The sequence below is a fragment of the Panthera pardus genome, unplaced genomic scaffold (genome assembly GCF_024362965.1).
Source record: "Panthera pardus isolate Hobbes unplaced genomic scaffold, ASM2436296v1 HiC_scaffold_27, whole genome shotgun sequence".
NCBI classification, from domain to species: Eukaryota; Metazoa; Chordata; class Mammalia; order Carnivora; family Felidae; genus Panthera; species Panthera pardus.
The window spans coordinates 86528136-86546486 of NW_026526843.1; the positions used below are offsets into that span (position 1 = coordinate 86528136).

Consider the following 18351-nt stretch of genomic DNA (forward strand, 5'->3'; position numbering starts at 1 on the left):
CTCTAGCTGGCCCTAGGTGGTTGCCGATAGCACTCCTCAGAATGAAACAACCGCATCCCAGCAGACGACTAATGTTAGAGCTGTCCTACCAAGGGTATCACGTGCCATGGCCCAGGTGCCCAACTGTCCAAGGTCCAGCTTAACCGGAGGTGTGGGCATGCCTCTTGCTGACCTCAGGACGAAAGAGGAGAGGAGAGTACGAGAACGTGGTACCCGGGAGAGGAGGTGAGTCATCGACCGCCACACTTTTGCTATCTGATAAATGACCTCAAAATCTCCGCATCATGCAAAATAAGTATTTATGTAGCTCACACATCTGTGAGGCATTGGGAGGTCAGTTGATCAGGGCTGGGCCCGGCTGGCACAGCTCTGTTCCGCGCGGCTCTCATTGCCCTTCGGGGAGGCAGCGGGCTCCCCCGGGCGCGTCATTCTTACGGTGTCAGCGGACGCGCGGTCAGGCAGTGAGGAACACAGGCGGTCGCTTGAGGCCGAGGCTCAGAACTGGCACACCTTGACCTCCACATCACTGGCCAGAGCAAGTCCCGCGACTGACCCCATCATCCAGGACCGGGAAGGAAATTGTGCCCCTCTGGAAGGTGGAACCACAGATTCACGTGGGACGAGGTGCAGCGAGAGGGAGGGGTGAGGAATTGTAGTGATCCAGCATCCCGCAGAGGGGGTAGGAACCGCTGTGGGCACCCCCTGGGACACGGAGGCCTGTCTTCCCCCTGGCTCAGGATGTACCCACTGCACACCAGCCCAGGGCACAGCAGACCCTGACAGTGACAGCTCCCTCCTGCCCAGAGAGGGGACCACGGCCCCTGAAGCAGCAGGGTAGTTGGGATCGTGACTGACAACCAGCTTCCCTGTTTTGTTGGATCTTAACTGATGGCCTGCTCAGTTGTCCTTTTTTTTTTTTTTTTTTATAAGCAGAAGTGTCCGACTCCTAATAGATTAGCATATCTGTTTTACTTTTTTAGAGCCACGCACGCTTTACCAGCATATCGATTTCTTGCATTACTTTTAAGGCTGCTATATTTAGGCCTGATGTATATTTACATCACGTACATTTACACGCTAGGACTCGTTACATGATTGAAGCAAAGGGTGTTGAAAACAAGAATCCACGAACACGTCCTCATTATATTACCTAGATTAAAAATGATTTCCCAGGGCGCCTAGGTGGCTCAGTCGGTTAAGCATCCGACTCTTCATTTTGGCTCAGGTCGTGATCTTGGGGCTCATGAGTTTGAGCCCCGCGTCAGGCTCTGCCCTGTCAGCGCGGAGCCTGCTTGAGATTCTCCGTCTCCCTCTCTCTCCCCCCACTTCTTCTGCTCATGCTGTCTCTGTGTCTCTCTGAAAATAAATAATAAACTTAAAAAAAATGATTTCCCACTGACACTTTGCAGTTTAAAAGTTCTAGGGGCTCCTGAGTGGCTCAGTCGGTTAAGCATCCAACTTCAGCTCAGGTCACGATCTCACGGTTCATGGGTTCGAGCCCCGCATCGGGCTCTGTGCTGACAGCTCAGAGCCTGGAGCCTGCTTCGGATTCTGGATTCTGTGTCTCCCTCTGTCTCTGCCCCTCCCCTCCTGGAGCTCTGTCTCTTTCTCTCTCTCAGAAATAAATAAAAGCATTAAAATTAAAAAAAACACAAGTGCTAGCCACTGTCATAGTGTAGGTAGACCAGTCGCGTAGGTTGTGTCCGTGACTTCTGATTCGGATAAGTGACTTCCTTGTCATGCCGGGGCCGCCTCTCCCAAGCTCAGAGTTCTTCATAGAAGACCGAAACGAATCCAAAAACAGGCCCCCGCAATCTGTGAGAAATCTTCCAACTTCCCATCCTGGTCAGGAAGAAAGTCGTTGTACTCTTTCTTTCTTGTCGGATTTATTTCCTGGCCTAAGAGATCCGGTTGCCTTAATGACGGTCTGTCAAATGGGCATAAGCCAGAGAGTCTTCCCCAAGGCTCCTCTGTGACTGAGTGAGTGGTCCTACAGAAGGGCCGCTGTAAGAGTTGTGACCTGGACAGCTCTGGGGACACCAAGCACGGTGAGCCTGTTTTTTTTTTTTTTTTTTTTTTTTTTTAAATTTTTTTTTTTTTAACATTTATTTTTATTTTTGAGACAGAGAGAGACAGAGCATGAACGGGGGAGGGGCAGAGAGAGAGGGAGACACAGAATCGGAAGCAGGCTCCAGGCTCCGAGCCATCAGCCCAGAGCCTGACGCGGGGCTCGAACTCACGGACCGCGAGATCGTGACCTGGCTGAAGTCGGACGCTTAACCGACTGCGCCACCCAGGCGCCCCTTTTAAAATTTTTTTTTTTTAACATTTATTTTTATTTTCGGTGAGCCTGTTTTTAGAGTCCCTCTGTCCGTGGTTGGGGTATGGGCACGAGACTCCCAGCGTTTATTCTGCCACCTAGCCTCTTCTTCCCCGACCAACCCCCCACCCAAATTTGGCTTCTTGGTCTCCACATCAGAAGCTTATCTGCCTCTCCCCATCTCCCCTCCCCCCTTCCCTCCCTCCTCCCTCCATTTTATGTTCGCTTGGGCACCATTGATGGAGGGCGGACATGATTGGGTCCCTCCTCTCCTTCACTCCTTCCAGCCCCCAGATCTGCCCACGCCCCGTCCGTGCCAGAGCCTGCAGAACGTGGTGAAGCACGACCACACAGCAGTACCCAGACCGCTCTAGAGACCTGTGTGTAAGGTTGCCTCAACAGAGGGGAGCCGAGCTGTGCAGTGGAGGAGAAGCCATGCAGATTCCAAAAGTGCTTTATTGTAGGAAATTGGGTTTTGTTTCATTGTTTTAAGAGAGAGTTATAGTCACAACCAGATGTATGATGGTCTCAGCGAGAACAGGCCATTTTAGGGGCGCCTGGGTGGCTCTGTCGGTTAAGCGGCCGAACTTCGGCTCAGGTCACGATCTCGCAGGCCGTGAGTTCGAGCCCCGCGTCGGGCTCTGTGCCGACAGCTCAGAGCCTGGAGCCTGTTTCAGATTCTGTGTCTCCCTCTCTCTGACCCTCCCCCGTTCATGCTCTGTCTCTCTCTGTCTCAAAAATAAATAAACGTGAAAAAAAAAAAAAAAAGAACAGGCCATTTTGGGAAGCAAACACACCAAAATGGGGCAAGAGTTGCATTAAAATGTACAAAACACATTTTTTTAAGCCTTATTTTTGAGAGAGAGCGAGTGAGTGCGTGGGCTCATGAGCTGGGGGAGGGGAGAAAGAGACGGGGAGAGAATCCCAAGCAGGCTCCGCACTGTCAGCACAGAGCCTGACGTGGGACTGGAACTCACGAACCGTGAGATCGTGACCTGAACCGAGATCAAGAGCCGGACGCCTAACCGACTGACCCACCCAGGTGCCCCCACCCATTTTTTTTCTGAATTAAAAATTAAACAGGAGGCACTCATAGGAGACTGGACATTGCAGAAAACCCCATAGTAAACTACCAGAGAATTCTCTTTAGAAGCACCCACAAACAGTGCAAGGTAAAAAAGGGATTAAAAAGATGGAAAAAGAGATCAGGATTGGAGGGAGAGAGGGCACGAAGCAAAGGGAACTAAAGTAATGAAGGTAAGTGCTTAAGAAAAATCCTTTTCTAAGCTAAAAAATAAGTGTCTGTAAATAGAATTCATCCTGTTTCAAGCAAAATACATGAAAAGAGATCACTAGATACACCTTGACAAAAATTTAAAGGTCATATATAAGGAAAGAATCTCCTAAGGGACATCAAAGCAAATCCAAACAGCAGAACCAATGACCTCAAAACCAAAAAGATAACAGGCCTCAGGTAACACAATGCACAGACCCTGGAATAAACCTTCAGTGCTTTGAGAGTAAACAAATTGAGCACAAGTTGCTCGATGTACATGGAGACCGTAGAAATGTTTTCAAATCTTCAAGAAAGCAAAGTATTGTTTCTTTGATAAATTACTCCAAGTAATATGTTACTTTAGTAAATCACTCTAGAACATCAAGACAAAATCAAAACACAGAACTCAAACAGGACATCTGATCTTTAAAAGTTGGAACAGGGTTGGCGGGGGGGCACCTGGGTGTCTCAGTTGGTTAAGTGTCCAGCTTTTGATTTTGGCTGAGGTCATAATCTCGCAATTTGTGAGTTCGAGCCCCACATTGGGCTCTGCACTGACCTGCGGAGATTGCTTGAGATTCTCTCCCCCCTTTCTCTCTCTCTCTCTCTCTCTCTCTCTCTCTCTCTCTCAAATAAATAAACTTAAAATTGGAAAACAAGTTACATACAAACACACACAATTATATATCTCAATTTCAAGGTAAAACATTATTTCAAGATGTTGAACGATGTGAATGATGTCGTTACAAAAATTTTAAAGGATTGGGCGCCCGGGTGGCTCAGTCAGTTAAGCGTCCGACTCTTGGTCTCAGCTCAGGTCATGATCTGCCGGTTCGTGAGTTCGAGCCCTGCAGCATGGAGCCTGATTGGGATTCCCTCTCCCTCTCTGCCCATCCTTCTCTCTCTCTCTCTCTCAAAATACATAACCTTAGAAAAAAATTTTAATTTAAAGGGATGATGACATATGTGGTTTGTACCAGACAAAATAGCCAAACTCCTCTGCAAGAGTGAGGGGGAAACTAATGGCTGAATTCCTCACGTTCTATCTTGAAAGGAAAATCATATATTTTATCCTTAACTTTGACACTTAGGTAGATTTAAGTTTAAAATATTTCAGAGCAATTTCGACTTCATCAAGATAGGATATGGTAGAATCTAATAGTCATTTCACAGTGTGTGTGTATTAAATCATCATGAAAGCTGCAGGGGGGAAAGGAATTTTGGGGAGTGGGCCCAGAGATTGGAGCAGTGTGGAAATTCATTGTATAGCTTCTTGAATTTGTACCATGATGGGTTCCTTTAATCATGTTAAAACCGATTATTAAAAAAAAAATCCAGGGGCGCCTGGGTGGCGCAGTCGGTTAAGCGTCCGACTTCAGCCAGGTCACGATCTCGCGGTCTGTGAGTTCGAGCCCCGCGTCAGGCTCTGTGCTGACGGCTCGGAGCCTGGAGCCTGTTTCCGATTCTGTGTCTCCCTCTCTCTCTGCCCCTCCCCCGTTCATGCTCTGTCTCTCTCTGTCCCAAAAATAAATAAAAAAACGTTGAAAAAAAATTAAAAAAAAAAAAATCCAGAGAACTATATTGCCTGGTGTTCCTTTTTAGCAAAAAAAAAAAAAAAAAAAAATGTGCAGAACTGAAGAGCAGAGCTAATATAGCCTTTATTGCAAAAGGCAAGTAGCAGCAGAAGCTAATGGCACCGAGACATGAACAACTGAAAACCCCAAACAAGACGACAGGGGGGAAAAATGTCCTAGGAGAAGTCTTGTCCATCGCTGTAAACTCCCTGATCGCCTTTGGAGCCATTATGACACGTCCCACCTGCCGGAGGTCGGCACATGATCACCTCCCTCTTTCCCGTTTATATTCCTTCCCGGGACCTCTCCTCTCCCTCCTCCCCCTTAGTTGTCCAGGAAGCCCAGGAGGGGAACTTTGTCCAAGGAGGGCCAGACCGCTCTCAAATGCCACTGCTGTGGCTCCTTGTCTCAAGACTGGCGTGGGAGACTGTTCTGCCAGGCTGATGGATGCCACTTAGGCAAATAGTCAAAGGTTCAGCGTTGCTACTCTTTTAAGTTAGGAGAGACAGGATCATGTCCACGAAGCCGAAGGACCAGCAGGGACCAAGAAAGCGAAGGCACAGATGACAAGCTGTACAACGAGCAGTTAAGGATGAAGAAGCCGTTAGGGATAGGTCAAGACCAAGTTATGCCCTTTTCCATTCCGCCCAATGGACGTGTCAGGCTTTCTCACTTTTAAGCTCTTAACTTCACCATTTTCCTCCCACTCATGGTAGAAAACCTCGTCCCCGGGTTAACAGAGAACGTAGAGGTCCCTCTTTTGAGATACAAACCCTTCCCATGCCCCTGCACGCACAACTCGGCACTCTTCCTTTCCCATCTCGGCGGAAACGGTGTCCCCCGCCCCATGCTGTCCAAAGCCAGCTTCTGTGATGGCCTTGTCTCCCAGACACTCACCAAGAGACCTGGGGCCCATCCTTGGTTCTACCCTCTTGCCGCGTTCCCTCTGCCCCAGCAGCCCTCACTGGTGTATCTACCCTCCTGTTGCTTTCTGAGTGCTCTGACATCTGTTCGTGTTCCTCCCTCTTGCTCAACGCAAGAGCAAGAGACTCCCTTCACCTGCAGAAGAAATCCCAGAGGCCCTAACATGGCCCCTCGTGTGCCTCTCATGATTAGACCCCACCTGCCCCCTCTCTTAACTTCTTGTTTCGCTTCCGTATGTTCTAGCTCTCCTAAGAATCTTGGCCATCTGGGTTCAGGTCTTGGCTTCACCACTTTAACTAGCTGTGTGCCCTTGGGCATTTTGCTGGCCCTCTCCGGGCCTCAGTTCCTCATCTGTAAAATGGGGATAATCAAAACTCCTGCCTCCAGGGCTGCTGTGGGAGAGAGGAGTTCCTGCTTATGAAGCAGTTGGCTTGATGAACACCTTTGTGCGTAAACATGAATATATACTTTCCCACCTTACCTAGTCTGACAACACAATTCAGCAGAACATATCTGAACACTAGCACTAAGCACTTGGTAAATGTGAGCTCTGTTGTTAATACTTTGTACAGCTCCTTAGATGTACCACCCTCTTGTTCTCGGATGTTTCAGGATACGGTTCCTTCTCCCATTCTTCCAGCCTCCCCTTCCTCCAGCCTGCTTCCGTGACTGGCAAGTTGTCTTTCCTCTTCAGGGCCTGCTCCGTTACCACCTCTGCTATGAAGCCTTCCTGGATTTCCCCCTCCACGTATATACATGCCAGACTGGATGAGGGGTACTTTCTTTGAGCTTCTGGACATAGATTTATTGTGCCCCCCCTTTTTTTTTTTTTTAACTTTGTTGACCCGGTTTTCCTTCTGGTCTGTGATGAACTCAAGGGTGCAGTCACTGAGGGCTGGGGATCAAATCTAGTCCATTCCTCTCCTCCTCTCCATCAGTTGATGTTGTCCGACATGGAGGAAGTAAGTACTCAATTAGTGTTTGTCAAATGAATGAATGAATCCATAGTAAGGACATATTCAGACAGCACGCAATAGAAGAAATACAGTTTCCTAGCAAATGAGAGGTGTTCAACTTTATTAGTAATCAAATCATTATTGATTAAAATGAGAACTTGTTTTTACCTATGGAATTAGGAGACATTTTTAAAAATGACAATGTCTATTCCTGTGGGCTCTCTCTGATTGCTGGTGAGGGTAAAAGACAAAAGCATACATACTTAGCACCATGTATCAAGATATTTAAAAATTCTTTTCCTTGGGGCACTTGGGTGGCTCAGTTGGTTAAGCGTCCAACTTTTATTTTTTTAATGCTGATTGATTTATTTTTGAGAGAGAGAGCAAGCAGGGGAGGGGCAGAGAGAGAGAGAGAGAGAGAGGGAGACAATCCCAACCGGGCTCCGTGCCGCCAGCCCAGACCCCCGTTGCGGGGCTCGAACCCACAGACTGCGAGATCATGACCTAAGCCGAAACCGAGAATCAGACGTTCAACCGACTGAGCCACCCAGGTGCCCCTGAACTCTTGATCACATCTCACAGTCGTGAGCTCAAGTCAGGGCTGCTCTGTGTTGGGCACGGAGGCTAGTTAAAAAAAAAAAAAAAGTCCTTTTCTTTTGCCCACCTGATTGCACTTCTGGGACACTATCCAGAGGAAATTATTTAAGTTTATTTAAATTTTTTTTAAAAACAGCATTTTAGATGTTGACTCAGAAATGTGTGAGGAGAGTACATAGGTTTTCAAAGTTATTTTGTGAGTAGGCAAGCAAAAAAAAAAAAAACCAACAAAAACAAAACAAGATCACTGCTCCTTTCTTTCTTTCAGTATTGCTCTTGGGCCCATTTTCCACCCTACACTGTTAAGTCTGCCCGTCTCTTCCTTTCTCTGTAGTCAAAGGAAATAATTTTAAATAGCTTATGCCTGAAGATGTTCATTAGGACATCACTTGCGTAAAAGTTTGAGAAAAGCGCACAAAATACCCCGTAATAGAAGCATGGTTTAGCATTTTGGTTCCAGAAGGATATGTGGTAACATGACCCGTATTAGTTAAATGAAAAAAAAAAAAAAGGCCGTAAAATAACGTTCGCAGCTATTAAGAAAAAGAAAAGACTATTAAATACCCATGCATAGAAAAAGACTACAAAGAAGGATACTAAAATATTTAATTACTTGGTTATATTTGGGCAGTGGGAATGTGTATGGCTTCTTTTTCCTTGCTTTTATTATTAACCAAATTCTCTATATTTAGAAACGTGTTCCTTTTATAATGGAGTGAAGCCAATAAGTCTATATTTTAGAGTGTGTGTTGAGGAAGAATTAGGACTGATTATATCTTACTTGATGCGTTTTGATATTAGTAAGACTTGAATTGCTAAATTGATTGTAAACACCTGGAGGGCACAGACCTAGTCTTGTTTAGCCGATGGTTTGTTCAGTATATACCTGTGGGCTTTTATGGGGTGTCCCTCCACGTAAGGTCCCCTGACTGTCACAGGGCCCAGCATGGCCTCTAAACCCTCTGGCAGCCGGGGAGAGTTAAAAACAAAAAGCCAAACAAGCAAAGTTTGCTTGGAGACAACCTTGAACACAGGATGGGTGTTACCCAAAAGGAAGGTGCTAGAAAATGAGTATGCTCATACAAGTATGCTTGTAAATGAAATGAATATTCCTTCCTTCCCTGCCCACATTGCAAGTGAAACACCATCATCTACGCTTTCATTTGCTGCTACCAAAAAATCTTGACATAATTTAAAAAACAAGAAAGCAAAAACACTGTTGCCCTAGCCCCCTTGAATGTTAATTAAATGGAATTGTACCAAATCGTAGAAGAATTCTAGAGGAGTGGTTTTAAAGGGTTTCTAAAATCGTACCTCTCTGAGGAATATTGTTAATAATATACACCAATTGCTCTTAACTACATGAGAATATCTGTGTGTGTGTGTGTGTGTGTGTGTGTGTGTGTGTGTGTGTGTGTGTTTTGGGTGTTTTTTTTTTTTTTTTTTTTTTTGGCTACACTTAAGCAGCCCCAGAGTCGAATGCACCAAGACATCCTGGATTTCAAACTAAATAAATCAAAATTACCATGTACATTCCACTACCTGTCAAAACAGGAAAAGCCATAGCATGTGATGTGAAACGAAGATTAGAGCCGCAATGGAGAGAAAACTGGAAGCCTGCTTACATTTGGAATAAGAAAACAGGGTCAGTGATTTTCAGTGCAGATGTCCTTCTCTTGGAGAAAACATTTCAAAAAAATCAGTTTACAGCACAGATGTATTTGGCAGTAATTATGACACTGTCAAGAGATTCTTTAGCTTCCAGAAGACTTATTTCCAAGTCTTGCTTGTCATGAAGACCCTCACATGAATCAGGGGAATTTAAAGCTTGAGGTATTAGGTGCCACTGCCAATGAAAAATGACCAAAAGGAGGATAAAGCAGACGTATATGCAACAGAGAATGGAAGGGGGCACCTAATTTGATTTCGGAGGATTAAGCATTTGTGCAGCTTCTCAAATATATCTGTTATATAAAGAAAGGCGCACCTGGAGTTTATTACTTCATCACTTCAGACTTAATCCCGAATATGACTACTTAAAACAAGTGCGCCACGTTCCTTTTACATTCCGCAGGTAAATTCTGTGATTTCGATCGTCAGAAACATTTCACATTTTTCCAAGATAAGCTTGCTTATGAGAAGTAACTCTTTCAGTTTAATCATTTTTTTTTTTTTTATTATTTAAAACAAATTTGTAAGTACGCTTCAGCCCGGCATGGGGCTTGAACTCGTGACCCTGAGATCAAGACCTGAGCTGAGATCAAGAGTCGGGCACTTGACCGACTATGCCATCCAGGCACCCCTCTTTCAGTTTGATACAACATGAAGAGATCTCTATTGTGGGATGATGAGAGTGATACAAACCGTTAGCGTTTATTGAGCATTTATAGGTCCCGGCACTATGCTAAATGCTTTTTATACCTTGCTAACGTAACCCTCAGTTTTCATTTATTCAGCCAACTATTTATTATACAGTGCTTACTTACTGTGTGCCAGGATCTACTTAAAGTGTTGGGGATTCGGCAGTGAACAAAATAGACAAATAGCCCTGTCCTTTGTGGAACTCACGTTCCAGTGGGGGGCTAAAGACGATATACAGAATAGGAAAGCAAATGATATACCAGGCTGGTGTATGATGAATGCCACTGAGGAGAAGAAATCAGAGGAGGAGAAGAAATCAGAGGAGGAGTCAGGGAATGCCAGTCTTTTAGAGTAGGGGTTACACTTTTTTTTTAAGTTTACTTATTTATTTTGAGAGAGAGAGAGAGAGAAAGTAACAAGGAGAGAGGGAGGGGCAGAGAGAGGGGGAGACAGAATCCCAAGCAGGTTCCATGCTGTTAGCACAGAGCTCAACACAAGGGCTCGATCTCACAAAACCACAAGATCTTGACCTGAGCTGAGATCAAGAGTGGGATGCTTAACTGACTGAGCCACCCAGGTGCCCCAGAGGGGTCACACTTTTAAAAAGAATGGTCAGAGAAGGCCTCACAAAGATGATACTCCAGAAGATGCCCTGCGGGAGGTGAAGGACCAAACTGTGTAACTGTCTTGGGGAGGAGCATTCTAGGGTAGGGGTAGCAGCCAGTGCAGAGATCCTAAAGCTAGTATGTAACTGCCTTGTTTGAGGGAAAGCAAGGAGTGTAGTATGGCAGGTGCAGAGGAAAGAGGGGACGAGGCCCAAGAGATACAAAGGAGGACATCACGTCAGATATCACATCATGAGCCTTTTGGGTTCTACGTCAGGAGGGATGGCAAGCCCTCAGGGGGTTTTGAACAGAGGCATGACATGACCCACAAAGCAAACGGGCTCGTCCCGGCTTCCCAGATAAGGAACAGAGCTTCGGAGAAGTAATTTACCAAAGTTCCCAGTTGTCAGTGAATTAGCGGGGCTGGAATTTTAATCCAGGTCTGTGTAGTTCAGAAGCTCATATTTTTCCCACTAAACCACACCCGTCTCCCGATTGCAGGGAGGCTTGTGACCCAGGCCGGGGTAGATGATATTCTTACTCTGGAGTTGACTTTGTGTTTCCCTTTTCTCTGGAGTTCTTTGGCTTTTGGCAAGACTACCATGTCGTACAACTCCAAGGGACACCGTTTATACCAGGAGTCTGTAAATGTACTCCCGGGAGGTAGGCGGTGCCCAGACGACGTAGCCATGTGTAATGACCTTGTTCTCCAGTGACATTGAAGAGTTTCATGAATGGTCTTGAGCTATGGTTGCTATGGTTAAGCCGGCAGCAAAATCCTTTTTGGTCACACGTTTGTACTGGCCCCACTTTGATGCATCTTTCCGTCTCTCCTTCCTCTGACATATACTCTACCAGCTGTCTTTACCGCCCTCCACTCACTGTCTGGAAACACACAAGTTCAACAGTATGGCGGACTGGGGTGTCAGTGATGGGAAGGCAGGGTTTTCTGCTCCGCGTGGGCAGCTTAGGCCCACAAGTAGAAGAGAAGGCCTGAGGGAGTGTAGGATGTGAGCAGGTGTGCCTGGCTTCTGATTAGAGAAAGTGGAACATTTTATTCGTTGAATATCAAATTGAAGGAAATGATCAAGAGTGCCAACCAATTGTCATCAGAATTGCTGCTGTGTTTAATTTAGGCTCAACCTGATTTTCTTCTAGGCCTTCGGGCCCAAAGCTTGGACTCCTGAGCCCTTGTTTATGTTGAAACTAATTTTTTTAGTTGGCCTGGAAATTACTGCTTACGCTTCACCGATTCAACGTGTAAGAAAATGCCCTGAGATTCAGAGCTTTAAAATGGAGTTTTGATTCATTGTTGCTTGAGTGGGCGCCTTTCATGGAATTATGTCTTGTAAAACTGCTTAGCATTTCATGTTTCAGAATTGCGCATAGTTACTTCAATGCCCTAGAGCAGTTTGGCATCCTTTTTTTGACTCTTATGACTTTAATTACAAAAACTGAGAGAGAATCATGGCAGCATCCCTTATAAGATTAACTAACTAATACTGAGATGATCCGTATACGATATTAACGCCAGGAACACAGTACAATGTTGAGTAAAGGCAAAGGTGGTTGACATTTTGAGTGTTTTTTTTTTTTTAATGTTTATTTTTCAGGGATAGAGAGAGAGGGAGAACAGGAATGGGAGCAGGGGATGGGCAGAGAGACAAAGGCACAGTATCTGAAGCAGGCTCCAGGCTCCGAGCTGAAAGCAGCCAGCTGGACCTGGGGCTCGAACTCATGAACCGTGAGGTCATGACCTGAGCTGAAGTTGAACGCTTAACCAACTGAGCCCCCGACATGCCCCGCCGTGTTGAGTTTTTAAGATTAGCAATGGTCATCACAGAACACCAGATGCATACAACGAAAGCTTCTTTTGAAAATGCACTTTTATTTCCCTTAAATGAAGGAGCAGGAAGCACCAAGTTCAGACTTTGCTCTCAAATCACATTTCAGGTTCACTCGGAAGGTTTAAGTGAGGAAGGGCTGTGTTTCATGGGAGTCGGACCTCTGTTTTCATGGCTCCTGCCAGCAAAAAATAGAATATGCGGAAAACAGTTTGGTCCTCTCCCTCAGTCGGTTAAATATAGAATTCCTAAGTGACCCAGCAGTTTTACTCCTGCATTTGTATCCCCCCAAATTCAAAACAGGCATTCAAACAAAAACCGGCACACCAGTGTCCACAGCAGCACTATTGACAGTAGCCCAAAGGTGGAAACGACCCAGATGTCTGTCGATGCGTGAATGGATAAACAAAACGTGGTAGTTCACACAATGGACTATTACTCAGGCCTAAAAAGGTGTGAACATGAAAACATTATGCTAGGCAGGAAAAGCCAGACACCAAAGGACAGGACTCTGGGATTCCACTCCTATGAAATATCCAGCATTGGCAAATCTACAGAGATGGAAAAGAGATTTGTGGCTGCCCCGGTGCAGAAGAGGGCAGGGAGGAAGGAAGGGGGAGCAGAGTGAGTGCTTCTTCAAGGTGATGAAAAGGCCTGGGGACAGACAGAAGCGGCGGCAGCCCAACGTTGGGGATGCGCACCCCTGGTACGTTTTCTGTTCCGCGTGCTTTACCAGGATACAAAGATGGAAGGTGCCACTCTTGAGAAGATCCTTCGTTCTTGGTGGAGCCAATTCAAGTTTGACCGGGTGGGGGGGGAGCCCAAAAGAAAAGGGGCACAAGGCAAATGCGGGCAAAGGAGCAGCAGTCCTGGGACCTGCCCCACGGGCACACCGGCCACACCGGCCTCCACTCCGGGGACCCCTCTGTGTCCCCCCATGCTTGGGGGCGGCTTCAAGTCTGGGGCGGCTCGTCTGAAACCCTCACCTAAAGGCACGGGGAGCGGCGGGGTACCGAGCTGTTTAAAACCCGAGCACGCGCAAGTCCAGCAGATATAAATTTTAACTGCGTTGAGGCCAGGACAACTGCAGTTTATCCAACGAAAAGGAAAATAAACTTTTATGACCTGGTGGTGCTAGAACAAGTTTAGTTAAAGGTGCGCGGCAAGTTTCTGGTTACCGCCGCACCCGTTCTTTTCCCTCGTCCTGGGGAGTTTGCCACTTGTCCTCCTTCACGCTGTTTCCGCCCCCAAAAGGAAAAAAAACCTTTCAGGTGTTTTTTTGTTTTTTTTTTATGATGATGAAAGAAATATTTGATACTTACAAAAGTTCAGAGAAAGCAGAAATTATATATAAAGGTATGTTGTATATATATACATAAGTTATATATATAAAGATATAGATTATATGTATAAATACATATATATAGATACATATATGTAATGTATATAAAGAAATCTCAGCGATCAGGGACAACATTATAGATGCTTTGGCCTGTACCCTTCATTTTTTTAAGTTTTAATTGAAATTCCAGTTAACATACAGTGTCACGTCAGGTTCAGCGATTTGGCACTTCGATGCGATACTCCGTGTTCGTCACGACAAGTGCGCTCCTTGATCCCCATCACCTGTTTCCCCCGCGAATCTATAGGTACTGGAATCTTCACTTTCACTGGGATCGTGCATTTATCAATGCAGCATGGACATCTTTCATAGAAGCAAATGCCAATCAGCAACCTACTGTAAAAAAATTTTTTTGAGTTTATTTTTGAGAGAGACAGAGCAAGTGGGGGAGGGGCAGAGAGAGCGGGAGAAAGAATCCGAAGCAGGCTCCGTGCTATCAGCGTGCAGCCCGATGGCAGGGCTCGAACTCATGAACCGTGAGATGATGACCTGAGGGAAATCGAGAGTCGGACACTTAACCGACTGAGCCACCCAGGCACCCCAACGACCTGCTTTTTATGGTTGTATAGCATTCCATTTTCTGCCCGTGTCATGACTGAATATTCCGTGACCAGTGTTCTAAATGAGCTGTGGGCTTCCCTCGGAGAGATTTCTCCATGGTCACTTAGCCCTTTGTCAGAGACAGTTGGTGACTCCGGGTTTCTGAAATTACTTTCTCTGACTTATTTATGCTGATCAAGTGATAGCCCTCGAAGCAGAGGTCATGGACGGTAAAGGGAGTAGAGGTCTGTAAACGGTCAGCTTAATACCCACAGCCTTTAGGAAACTTTCCCTGGCTGAGCCCCAACTCCATCCAGTCATTCTGTCTTCTGTGTCCCAACAGAAGAGGGATAGAACAACATGCAAGGGCGTGGGCTTTGGAGCCAGACTGCAAGTGTTCTCGTTCTGGCTTGCGTGACATGGGACGTATTCGGTGCCTCAGTGTTCTCCTCTGTAAAATGGGGATAGTAATAGCCCCTATCTTCTGAGCCAGATGAAATGATCCATGCCAGAAGTTTCTGGCAACGCAGGACCTGGCCCATAGCTAGTACTCAGTGGATGGCAAGGGTTATATTATTACTCAGTTCGTTCAAGCGGCCCTCCCAGTCTGTGGTGTTGAGAGACTAGGAGAGGCCCAGAGATCTTCGATGATCTTGAGAATGCCAAGAAATGCGTAAGAGAACTAAAAGCCGTTATTCTGGAAGACCAGTCTGTGAGCCGCAGAGCAAATACAATCTTGTATTCCCTTGCTTATTTGGGATTCTTGGGAACTGAATTATTCGCAGTAAGTAGATTTTCTAGATAATGGAAGCTTATTCATGTAACCACTGTAACGGTTGGCATTTTAACTATTTTGATGTACTTCTTTCTTACACGTGCTGCATGGTTTATTAGCTGTGATATAGAGAATATACTGAAGACAATCCTGCCAGTTTGTTAGGCTCTGAGTCCTCATCGTTAATATGTTGTTGCTGTCATTTGTTGTTGTTGTTGTTGTTTTAGCTCTGCCGCAAAATCTCAATGCCATTGTCTTCAGAAGCCAAAGACAGCTGTACCTTTGCATCATTCTTCATTTTTTACTCTTTTCCTCTCGCTTTTTTCTCACTGGCAGGGCGTGTCGGTCTGAGTTTTTCTTCGGAGATGTTTATAATTGCTTTCTCCAACTCGAAAAGACCTTTCTAATGTACTGATTTATAAATTTTATGCCTGGGAAACCAGAACCCCAAGTCTGTTACTATTTTGTGTAAAGTAAGATTAATAGGCATTGAACGAAATCCTGTATTTAGTGGCAGGTGTTTTTTGTTTGTTTTTTATTTTTTATTCTTTATTGTTTAACCAAGGACTTTGAGAGATTTACTTTTCTGGTTGCAGGCACTTCTCTGGCAGGAGTTTGAGTTTGGGGAAAATGCCATTTCATTTAGAAGCTATAGTGCGTCCATCCCAGCACTGGTGCCTTCCTGCTGCTCAGAATTGAAATGGAAATTAAATTAAAGAAAAATAGTCACCTGTCCTCTGTGCAGTTGATAAAAATTTTATATGGTGGAGTTTGGATATTTTTGAGAGAAAGCAAAATATTGTTCTTAGATGCAACTTCATGAGCGTTTTCTCATTTTCTTTACAGAGACATCATAATGACTCTAACCGTTGGGAAACTCCTAGAACATGAATTTATAACCCTTGCACGTCACTACGGGGTGCCCGAGGACACGTGTCCTGATATGAACATCCTAATGGCACAGGCCCACGAACAACTCAAGAAAAATACTTTTGAGAATTTTGAAAGACTCATTGCTACTTGTGTCTATGAAGATCGAGAAAAGTAAGTCTTTATTTTCTCGATTTTAATAAATTTCTGTAGACCCGAGTAGTGAACGGATTTACGTTTTATCCCAAAGGGCAAAAAGAACTTTGAGATGTCCCATTATACTCCCACTATATAGCAGAGGTCCTGTAAATCATTTTTGGTGAACATCTGATACACATATTTCATAGTGATGGTGCCCTCTGTTTGCTGATGGAATACGGAAGGCCTGTGTATCTTCAAAAAAACAGGATGCCTCTTTGCATTTCCTTTTAATCGGTTTCTGGAAGCTTTCAGCCGAAACGTAGTAAAGCCAAATGTTAGAAGGTTTCATTCAGAGAGGTCTTTTTCTTACATTATTTTAGTGATGACTGGGACTTACAAATGACCTTTATAATACAGAGAACAGGGGATTTACAAGGAAACGTTCTACAGAGTTGCTTTGAAATGATTTCTTCTTGAAAATAATGAAGTTCAGCGTAGTCTATTTCTAATACATTTGCCATGTTTATATTGAGCTTTATCGAGTCATTTTTATAAAGTAGAGCCCCATCTTACCCACAGACCTGATATCATGGGGGGAAATACTCACGTGGAGTTAGAAAATCTTAGTTTTAACCCTAGCCTCTAATTTTGTTAGGACCCACCACTGCCGTTTCTTTGCTCCCACGACCCCTTCTGCCATCCCCAGACCTGAAGTTTACATCCAAGTGGCCTGCTGTGTACCCTAAATATCTTTAAAGGTCCAATGGTTCATCTTAGTGATGAACATGAGTATTTTTTCCTAATCCAGAATAATACAGCCTCGTTGGGTTTTTGTAAAGATGATATTTTTCCTTGAACCTTCACACTTTGCCGAGCCTTCTGGAGGATGCGTGGCCTGAGCTTTGCATGACCCTGGCCCTGCCTTCCACCCTGGTGGGACCCCTCCCCCGGGGTGAGAAGTGTGACCCTCCTTCACTAAAGGAATACCTCCTGGGCACGATGAGCCTGCTTGATCCGACAGCTCTGAGGCTCTTCCAGATCTGACAAGCTTCCGTTGTAGACATAAACGCTCTCTCATCATCTTATAACCTCGCTGTGAATAAAGCCACTCGCTTTCCTTCCTATTGGTTCTCATTTTGCTTGGTGCCTAGAAGAATATTGGCCGAGTGAGAACACTGGACGAGCACTTCTGTGCCCCCCCCCCCGCCCCCCAGCAGGCTGAGGAAAATGACTCTTGGGCTGCTCTGGAGAAACCCTCTGACAAAACTGAGGTGAATGTTAAGGCCCCAGCTGGGGCTTCCAAATTGCAAGGTTTGGGTCCAAGAAAAGACTAGAAAAACACCCTCAAGTCATTGAATACTTGTGTTGGAGGCTCTAGATGCCTGTCAAATTAAGAGATGTTTCCAAATATCAGAGCCATCCTTTGACCAGTGGTCAAGAAGGCAGACCAATTACTTAGAGCAGCACTCGTGGCCGCAGCCCTAATACGCTGTGCTGTCACCAACCAAGAGTCTGAATCGTGATGGGCAGGCCTTTGTAAGGACAGAATCTGATGGCTTATGAACTGGAAAGAGTTGGTGAAATGCCATAGGACTGTTTTTCCTTACTGTGAATCCCCCTACCACCGCCGATACTCATTTCTGTGTGCAGATTCTTGGGAGGCATCTGTGTTTTCTTTCCTATAGCATGTAACTGTTTACTCAAGAGAGACAAAATCTATAAACACCTGCCTACTCTGTTTTAATGCAGGAAGAAAGTATTACCCACCAAATACATCAGAAGGCTGTGCAAATCCTTCAGGTTACCTCTGACTGATGACCTCCTGAGATCCATACTGTCCGGGTAAGCGAGAGCTCCTCCCTCCGTGGGGTTTGTCCTGCACACTTTTGTGGGGCGGGGGGCTCCTCCTGGTTGTACATTTACCTTTCGTTATCCTCGATTGCCCCTTGACCGTTCCGGTTATGTTATTGACGACGCATTTCCATTTAAGTGTTACGAAAGGCAAAGTTGGTCATGGTTTTGAACGTCGGACAGCCTGTTCTGAATTGCTAGTCTATCTTCTTAACATTAAGACAGACACACGTAGGGGCGCCTGGGTGGCCCGGTTGGCTGAGCGTGGACTTCGGCTCAGGTCACGACCTCGCAGTTCACGGGTTCGAGCCCCGC

General features: G+C 45.5%; 1 protein-coding gene across 2 annotated transcripts in view; it reads left to right on the top strand.

Annotated features, from left to right (window-relative positions):
- Positions 1–18351, top strand: part of EFHC2 (EF-hand domain containing 2) — a 183274-nt gene that overhangs the window by 135958 nt on the left and 28965 nt on the right. For both annotated transcript variants that reach the window (XM_053891684.1, XM_053891685.1), the window contains 2 exons: positions 16021–16218; positions 17935–18027. In XM_053891684.1, the coding sequence (XP_053747659.1) occupies positions 16021–16218; positions 17935–18027 (291 nt within the window). The remainder of the gene's footprint in view (positions 1–16020; positions 16219–17934; positions 18028–18351) is intronic.